The sequence below is a fragment of the Pituophis catenifer genome, unplaced genomic scaffold (assembly GCF_029215685.1).
Source record: "Pituophis catenifer annectens isolate HBS135680 unplaced genomic scaffold, rPitCat1.0.hap2 SCAF_6, whole genome shotgun sequence".
Lineage (NCBI taxonomy): Eukaryota > Metazoa > Chordata > Lepidosauria > Squamata > Colubridae > Pituophis > Pituophis catenifer.
Genome location: NW_027256886.1, coordinates 101,905,445 through 101,915,246, shown reverse-complemented (window position 1 = coordinate 101,915,246; position 9,802 = coordinate 101,905,445). Strand labels below are relative to the sequence as shown.

Sequence of the window (9,802 nt, the reverse complement as noted above, 5' to 3'; positions counted from 1 at the left end):
TTCAAACAAATTCAGATTTATTTGTTATTTCAGCCACAGGTGCCGTGTATTCCCTGTATGGAGCTCCCAAAACTCTCAATTCTAGATGATGGATTTAATTCCATCTCTGCTCCTGTTATTTTGAATCACATGGGGATTATTTCCCTTTCATTTCCCTCCAGAGAATTTCCCAACAATCTCCAAGTCCAAGAACTAGCTGAATTATCCAGGGATCCCTCCTGAGAGGGAGAATTATGATAAAAGTTTCAGCTCTGCTCTTGGGCCAAATCCTTCAGGGGAGACTTTGGGCAGACAAATATGGAGTTTTGGGACAGGCAGAGTCTGTGCTCTTGAATGTACATCTCTCTCCTTTCCAGGTGAAGCTGAGTGTTTCTCTGTGTTTGAATCAGGAAAGCAACTGGATTTTCCACCTTGTGAGAGTCCTTTGATTCTCCCAATTCTTCTTTAGAAACAGGAAAGGGATTCATTGATTCACGCCTGAATTATGGACCTCCTGCTTCTGCTTCTGATGCTGCTGGTGTCCCATTCAGTCTCTGGAAAGCTGAGAATGAAATGCCCGCTGAGTTCGGAGAACCAGGATGGAAAACCATGGAGCTACTACAGACCAGGAGACCATCTAATCAGTATAGTCACCAATGGAGAGAAAATACTGCATACAAAGTTCCTTTTCAATGTGGCTCCTTCTGTTCAGTTTGTTCTCCATGATCTGTAAGTAATTCAGGGTGATGGAGTTGCACTCCCTCCATTCTAACACTCTCCTTCTTTTCTGTTTTTTTTTTTCTTCATTTATTCCTATATTGGGGAATATGTCGAATTTCCTGAATGATTTTGATTTCCATGGCTTCTCTCTTTGGTCTGATTTTGTGAAAGAGACTCAAAAAGGGGTCTGAAAAAAAGCTGAAAGGCCTGCAGATTATTTTCCTCCCTCAGTTCAATCCTTAATTTATCACTTGAATGATGAATTTTATTTAAAGTAGTGGTGGAATCAGTTCTAGTTGCTGTACCACAGCCCATTTCCATATTTGCGTAACTGATCTTTGCTTTTGGATCAATGTTGCTTTAAGGCTCAGTAGGCTTGTAGAGGATGATATACATTATATATAACAAAAGTATTTGTTCTGGCTGTTGATTATAGTAACTTTTTTTTCAATAGGACTTCTTACAATCTTTATTATTTCTTACTACACATTTTCAACATTCAAATAGTCAACAAGAATTCCCATCTTTTCCACAACCTCACACTTGGCTACAACATCCATAACAACTATATGAACACTTTCCGCACTTCAGATGCCTTGCTGGACATGCTCTCCACTGGAGAAGCCAATGTCCCCAACTACGGCTGTGGAAGGAAGGAGAACCTTCTGGCTCTTCTTGATGCAGCTAACAGGGAGATCTCCATCCAGATGTCAACATTAGGAGGCACCTACAAAGTCCCACAGGTTTGTGTCTTTTTTTCTCCCTCTGGTAAAGTGAGGGGTGGGTAGTGGTGGGTGAGCAATAGAAAAGTTGCTTTTCTCCATATTAGCAAAAATGTCAATATTTTACCCCATTATGTTCATGCTGAGATTAATCATAAAAGGCCTGAAATGCAAGCAATACATTCCCTGGAGAAGATATTCTAACAACTATTTAACTGATCAAAAAATATCCCTGGTTATTGGGACCTCTATTGGCATCTTCATTTTCACAGGTAAATAATGCCTGCCATATCCAGTTGGATTGAAGTTGCCAATAGTAGCATTTTATCCATCTAAAAAGTGGAATAAAAAGGACTCTAGCAATTATAGGCCAAATAGACTAGCAGATATTGTGGCTAAAATTTATGCCATGATCCTCTTAGTTAAACTTGAGAAAAATGCATTCCTTGCAGAAGAACCAGAATGTTTTAGGTAGAGTTAAATGCTATATAGATTTTATAAGAAATAATGCATAAGTTAATAATCTAATATTGGCAACAAGTTTGTCTTGAAATATCTAATCTATATCAGTGAGGTAAAACAAGGTTTGCTGGCTTTGTAGATGTTAGTGCAGCATTTGACTCAATAAACAGAGAAATATGATGGAGAAAATGTTTTGCCCTCAAAATGGAGCTCAACCTGTTGGCCCTGATCCAAGGCCTTGTTTGAGAGGAAGGTTTGGGCTCAATGGAGCCATGAGAAGAAGGATCTATGCTTACCAAGGAGGAAGGGAAAGATGCATATTTGAACCCTTGTTATTCAGTCTAGATATGAATGACTTACAAGGACTAATGCAGGGTCAAAAAACAGACCATAAATAAAAGTTATTTCATTCTTTGACAAAACTGACTAAATTAGTGGACCAATGAAATGCAGCGCATGTAGTATACAGTACTTGGATTTCAGAAAGGCTTTGACAAAGTAAACCACAACCTATTTCTCGGGAAGCTGAAAATATGTGGGATGGACAGCATCACCCCCAGATGGGCTCAGCCTGTGGTCCTCAATGGAGCTACGTCTGCATGGAGGGAAACAAGCAGTGGGGGACCCCAAGGGTCCATTTTAGGCCCAGTACTCTTCAACATCTTCATGAATGATTTGGATGAGGGGAGAAATGGGGAAATCATCAAATCTGAAGACAACACTAAAGTGGCAGGAATAGCCAACACCCCAAAAGATAGGCTCAAGATCCAGATGGATGTAGATAGACTTGAATCCTGGGCCTCTTTAACTAAATGAAATTCATTGTAGAGAAAAGTAATGTTTTATACTTAGACTAGAAAAATCAAATGTACCCTTAGAGATGAGGTGTAAAAAGGCTCCATAGCAGTAACTGTGAGAGGATCTTGGAGTCCTAGTGGACAATCATTTAAATATGAGCCAGCAATCCGTGGCAGCAGCCAAAAAAGCCATTGCAATTCTAGGTTGCATTAACAGAGGGATAAAATCAAGATCACATGAATTATTGGTACCACTTTATAATGCCTTGGCAAGACCACACTTGGAATAGTGCATCCAGTTTTAGTCTCCATATTATAAAAAAGATATAGAGACTCTGGAAAGAGTGCAGAAAAGATGATTAAGGGCCTGGAGACTAAAACATATGAGGAACAGTTGCAGGAATTCAGTATGTCTAGTCTAGTGAAAAGGACTAAGGGTGACATCATAGCAATGTACCAATATTTGGGGGGCTGCCAAAGAGAAGAGGAGGTCCACCTATTTTCCAAAGTACAAGAAGGCAAAACAAGAAACAATGGATGGAAACTAATCAAGGAGAGAAGCAACCTAGAACTAAGGAGAAATTTCCTAATGGTGAGGAATGGAACGTCTCCCCTTCAGAAATTGTGGGTGGTCCATCACTGGAGGCTTTTAAGAAGAGACTGGACAGCCTCTTGTCTGGAATAGTATAGATAGATACAGATTAACAGAGTTGGAAGGGACCTTGTAGGTCATCTAATCCAAGCAGACCCTACACCATTTCTGACAGATGACGGTCCAGTCTCTTCCTGAAAGCTTCCAGTGATGAAGCTCCCACAACTTCTGAAGGCAACTTTATCTCTTTATTTCCAGGTTGAATCTCTCCTTGTTCAGTTTCCATCCATTATTCCTTGTCCGGCCTTTGGGTGCTTTGGAAAATAGCTTGACCCCCTCCTCTCTGTGGCAGCCCCTCAAATATTGGAAGACTGCTATCATGTCTCCCTTGATCCTTCTCTTCACTAGACCAGCCATGCCCAGTTCCTGCAACCGTTCATCGTATGTTTTAGCCTCCAGTCCCCTAATCCTCTTGGTTGCTCTTCTCTGCACTTTTTCTACAGTCTCAACATCTTTTTTATAGCGTGGTGACCAAAACTGGATGCAGGATTCTAGGTGTGATCTTACTAAGGTTTTATACGGTGGTATTAGTACCTCCCTTGATCTTAATTGTATCCCCCTGTTAAGGCAATTTAGGATTACATTGGCTTTTTTGGCTGCCGCTGCACACTCTTTGTTAGATCAGGCGCAGGAACAGAAGACGTGACCAGCTCGATACATGTAACAGCTTTATTTACAAAGTAACAAGTAAAAGAAGACTGCTGGCACGCTGCCGGAGCTCTCCTTATATTCGCTCCCGGCAGACGCACCGTCCCTAGACAGGGATTCAAATCTCCCGCCCGATGGCTGGCAGCCAATCAGGGTGGATGTCCTTATAAGGACATAACACTCCTCCCCCCTTAGTCTGGACTGTCAAATCTCGTCCACAAAAGTCACGTAATCACGCAGGTACGTAGGGCGCCTCGGCACCCTAGCTGACCTGCGCAGTCTCACTTGTTCTCCGTCTCCGGCCTGGATGGACGGGGCTCTTTCGTCTCCCGATTCCCTATCCGGAACCGGGCTTGGTTCGGCTGTTGAGTGAGCGGGGTCACCCCCAGCGCCTCCGGCCGGACTGCAGACCTTTGATGGCTGGTTCTGATGGTCTTCCTCCTGGCCTGTGGATCTATCGCCTCGTCTCGGTGGCTCGGTTCCGACCCGGGAAGAGCGTCTGAGTCTCGGTAAGTCCATCTTTTGCTCCTCCCTGGTCTCCCGGGCGCTGCGGTTCGGTTGCGGTTGGGCCTGATGTCGGGTGAGTGGTGGTTCCGCTCGGTGCCCTCTGGACCGGCCCGCTGGCTGCGGGTAGTGCTGGCTTGTGTTGTGTTGTCCGACCTCGCAGGGGTGGTGTTGGTCTGCTAGGTCGGGCTGGCGTTGGTCTACCCCGTCTGGTTGGTGGTGGTCGACCTGGCCGGGCTGTTGTTGCGGCACTACCTCTGCGGGGCGGCGGAGGTCTCCCCTGCCGGGGTGGTGCAGGTCTCCCTGGCCGGGTTGTTGTCGGCTTTCCCTTCCCCCTAGTCCCTGGTCTACCGTCGGGTGGTGCCTGGGGTCATCCGGGTCGGGTTGTTGTGTTCTGGCTGCCTCTTGAGATGGGCGGGGGTCCCTCTTGCTGGGGAGCCGTGTGCCACCCTTGCCCATGGGTTGGGGGGTGCCCGTCTTGGATGGGTCCCGGTCTACTCGCCTGGATCTGCGGTCTTCTTGGCTGGGCTGGAGTAGGCTGCCGTCACTGGTGGGGTGCGCCGCTCCTCCCTTGGGTAGGTCCCGGTCTACTTGTGGCCTGGGTTGGTGGTCCCTGGCCCTGTATAGCCGAGTGCCCACCTGGCTGGGTTGGTGTTGACATCCCCCGTGTGGTTGGCCCCGGTCTACCTCGCTGAACTGCCGACGTGACAGTACCTGGTAGTGTGCCGGGCCGACCTCGTCGGGATGGCATTGCTCTGCCTCGTCGGGGTGTGGTAGGTCTACCTCGCCGAGGTGTGGTAGGCCTACCTCGTCGGGGTGTGGTAGGCCTACCTCGTCGGGATGTCGTCGGCCTACCTCATCTGGGTGGGGTAGGCCTACCTCGCCGGGGTGTTGGAGGCCTACCTCGTCGGGGTGTTGTAGGCCTCCCTCGTCAGGCTGGTTTTCGTGTGCCCCCCCACCTTTTCCGGAGTTGGTTGATGTGACGTCTACAGACCTGTCCATCTTCCAACTCGACGGTGTAGGATTTGGGGCCGGTTGTGCTGGCAATCTTCCCCTTCAGCCACTTAGGAGAGCCGTTGAAATTCAGCGTGAAAACTGAATCTCCTGTGCTGAAGGCGTGAAGCGGGCGGCTGGCGGTTGCGGTCACTTCCGGGCTGTATTGGGGGTGCAGCCGGTCCAGGGGTGACCTCAGTCTTCTGCCCATCAGCAGTTCGGCCGGGCTCTTGTGGGTGGTGGCATGCGGCGTGATGTGCTGGGTGAGGAGGAAGTTGTCGATGCGATCTTGCCAGTCCCCCGGGCCCATCTTGGTGAGGGCTTCCTTGGTGAGGCGGACCATGCGTTCCGCTTGTCCGTTTCCGGCCGGCCTGTACGGGGCGGACAGGGCGTGGCGGATGCCCAGTCCTGCCAGGAAGGACTCCATGGCCAGGGATGTGAGCTGGGGGCCGTTGTCCGAGACCAGCACGTCCGGTAGCCCGTGTGTGGCGAAAAGGCGGCGCAGGGCTCGGATCGTCGCTTCTGTTGTGGTAGATGCCATGGGTACCACCTCGAGCCACTTGGAGAAGGCATCTACCACGATGAGGAGGTGTCGCCCCTGCATCGGACCCGTGAAGTCTATGTGGATCCTCGACCAGGGGTTGCTGGGGGTCTCCCACCTCGCGACTTCGGATTGCGGCGGTGCTGGGCGGACTTCTTGGCACGGGTCACATCTGGAGACCCATTGCTCAATGTCTCTGTCCATAGAGGGCCACCAGATGTTACTCCGTGCCAGGGCCTTCATGCGGACGATGCCCGGATGCCCTTTGTGCAATGTCTCTAGAGTCCGCCGTTGCAGAGTGCTTGGGATCAGCACCCTGTCTCCCCATAGAAGACAGCTCTTTATGGTGGACAGCTCCTTCTGCTTCCTGGCGAACGGGCTGAACTTCTCTTCCGTCTTTTCCGATGGCCACCCTCTGAGGATCCAGGACTTCACTTGGCGGAGTGTGGGGTCCTTCTGGGTGTGGACGGCCACATCTGCGGATGAGACTGGGCAGCTGGCATCGTCGTCGATGTGGAATAGGTGGAGCGTGGGGGCTGGGTCTTCGACTGGGTTCTTAGACGGGCATCTGCTGAGCGCGTCAGCGTTTCCTATGGCTGTGCCTGGCTGGTGCACGAGCCTATAGGAGTAGCCGGCTAAGAAGATGGCCCATCTCGTCATCCGCGGAGACATGAAGGTCGGGGTGGGTTGGTCGCCTGCGAGGAGTCCCAGGAGTGGCTTGTGGTCGGTGACTATGGTGAAGCGTCTTCCGTAGAGGTATTCGTGGAAGCGCTTCACTCCAGCCACGATGGCCAGGGCTTCTTTGTCCAGCTGACTGTAGTTCTGTTCCGCGCCGGACATCGTCTTGGAGAAGTAGGCGATCGGGGCTTCCGTGCCGTTGGGCAGTCTGTGGCTGAGGACTGCCCCCACTCCGTATGGCGATGCGTCACAGGTCAGCTGGATGGGGAGCGTCTCGCTGTATTGAATGAGTACGCTCTTGGACGTCAATAGTCCTTTGATGGCCTGGAATGCTGCCTCCTCTTCCTGGCCCCACCTCCAGGAAGCCGATTTCCCCAGCAGGCGGTGAAGTGGCTCAGCAACTGTGGCTTTCTGTTTTAAAAAAATGGCGTAGAAGTTGAGCAACCCAAGGAAAGCCTGGAGCTCCGTTTTGTTTTTTGGGCTTGGAGCTTCATGGATTGCTTCTACTTTTGATTTGGTGGGGTGGATGCCAGTGCTATCAATGAGGTAGCCCAGGAACTCGACTTCCTGTACTCCTATGATGCACTTGTCCCGCCTGACCCTCAAGCCCTTGGCCTTGAACCGCTGCAGGACAAGCCTGAGCCTTTCAAGGAGTTGAGCTCTTGAGCCACCAGAGATGAGCACATCGTCAAAGTATGGCACCACCCCTGGAACGCCTTGGAGAAGGCGTTCCATCATTGATTGGAAAATGCCGGGGGCAGCGCTGACTCCAAATTGGAGACGGTTGCATTTGAATGCCCCCCTGTGCGTGACAATTGTTTGTGCCTCCGCCGTTTTTTCATCCACTGGCAGTTGCTGGTAAGCCTGGGCCAGGTCCAGTTTCGCAAAAATTGAGCCAGTTCCCAGGGAATGCAGCAGATGTTGCACCACTGGGACTGGGTATGCGCTCTGTGCCAACGCCTTGTTGATGGTACAACGGTAGTCGGCGCAGATGCGCACAGACCCATCATGCTTCAGTGGGGTCACAATGGGAGTCTCCCATGAGGCATGATCGATCGGTTCCAGGACGCCCTGGGCGATCAGCTTATCCAGCTGTTCGTCTACTTTAGGCCGCAGGGCAAACGGAACTCGGCGGGGCTTGAGCCTAATTGGGGTGATTCCCTTATCCAGATTAAAAGAGATTGGCCTCCCTACAAATTTTCCCAGCTTACCATCGAAGACTTCTTTGAACTCTTCGATGATGGTGTCGAGTTCGTCCCTGTGGATTTCGTGGATGCCCTCGATGGAAAGCCCCAGCGGCTTAAACCACTCCACACCAAGCAGGTTCGGTCGGCTGTGCTCCACGATGGTGATGGGCAGCTCTCCGTTGAAGTCGTTGTACTTCACGTGGATGGTGGCTCTGCCCAGGATTCCAATGGGGTTCCCGTTGAAGTCCACAAGCCTCGACTTTGGGTTTTTCAGCTGTGCCTTTTTGTAGGATGGCTTCAGCTGCTGTAGGTGCTGCCAGTCCATGATGGAGTAGGCGGATCCGGAGTCTACCTCCATCTTGCACGGTGACCCCTCTGCTAGCAGCGTCACGTGGAACTTTGTGGTTCCCTCGTCGCTTGTGTGAGCGATGGTGGTCTGGTGCACTGTTCTACTTCGGGGGTATTCCTCCTCTCCGCGCCGGGACTGGTTTGAGGACCATTTGGATGTCCTCTGGTTGTCTTTGCGATTCTCCTGGAATCGTGGTCTGGATGGTTCCGGGGCTGGATCTGTGGCTCTGCAGGCCTCGGCGATGTGCCCTCTCTTCAGGCATCGGCGGCAGGTTGTGTCCCTCCATCTGCAGGTTGCCCTGGGGTGGTCGCCTTTGCAGCTGCCGCATCGTTCTCCCCGGTCGCCATGCTGTGGGTTTTCCCACCTGGGGGTGCGGGAAACCTTGTGGACGGTCCTTTCCTCATCAGACTCAGAGTGTGTGGATGAGTCGTCTGATGAGGTCAGGCCCGCCTTGTGGATCTTGTGGATCCCTCTTGCCTTTATCATTGCGGCGGCTGCTTGCTCCGATGTCTCAGCCGCTGTTGCCTCGTCGAGGACGTCTTTGAGCGGGATCCTCTTTCGGCTGAGGAACTTTTTCTGCAGACCCACATCTTGCATCCCAAACACAACGCGGTCTCGGATAGCGTTGTCTACGTTATCAAATTCACAGTTGGCAGCGATTTGGCGGAGCGCTGCCACGAATTCTTTGATGGATTCACCTTCCCGCTGGTTCCTTTGCTGGAAGGTGAATCTGTTTGCGATTGGTGTGCCTGTGGGTGTGTAGTGCTCCTGTAGGACTTCTTGCAGGTCGTTCCAGGACATCTCCTCAATGTCCCTGGGCGCCACGAGGTCGATCGCCATCTCCAGGACGTCCGATCCGCAGTGAGCCAGGAAGAGGGCTCTTTTCCGCTCATCGTTGAGGTTCTGGTAGCCATTACCTCGCAGGAACTGCCGGAATCGGACCATGTACGACCTCCACTTCTCTCGGGATGGGTCGAATGGATTCAGCGCGGTCATCGGGGCTTGCGGAGTTGCCATTCTGTCAGTCGCTGTGTTGTAGTGACTTCAGCTCGGTGGCGATCGTGCCGTGAGTCTTTCTCAGGTTCTCTTCTCTAGTCCTTCGTCGCCAGTGTTAGATCAGGCGCAGGAACAGAAGACGTGACCAGCTCGATACATGTAACAGCTTTATTTACAAAGTAACAAGTAAAAGAAGACTGCTGGCTCTCCTTATATTCGCTCTCGGCAGACGCACCGCCCCTAGACAGGGATTCAAATCTCCCGCCCGATGGCTGGCAGCCAATCAGGGCGGATGTCCTTATAAGGACATAACACTCTTGACTCATATTTAATTGGTTGTCCACGAAGACTCCAGGATCCCTCTCACAGTTACTGCTATTATGCCTGGTTTACGTACTGCTTGAACAGGGGGTTGGACTAGAAGACCTCCAAGGTCCCTTCCAACCCTTTTATTTTGGTATAAATTCTGTTAAAGGTACACATGTTTAGCCTGCTAAATTCCTATTGGAATACACTGATTTATACAGATAATGTGATATTATCATACTTACATATTGGATTGTATAGACTAGGA

General features: G+C 50.8%; 1 protein-coding gene across 1 annotated transcript in view; it reads left to right on the top strand.

Annotated features, from left to right (window-relative positions):
- Positions 1-484: 484 nt before the first annotated feature.
- Positions 485-9,802, top strand: part of LOC139318737 (vomeronasal type-2 receptor 26-like) — a 31,940-nt gene continuing 22,622 nt past the window's right edge. Inside the window, exons 1-2 of the mRNA XM_070946316.1 lie at positions 485-708; positions 1,154-1,442. Of these exons, the coding sequence (XP_070802417.1) occupies positions 485-708; positions 1,154-1,442 (513 nt within the window). The remainder of the gene's footprint in view (positions 709-1,153; positions 1,443-9,802) is intronic.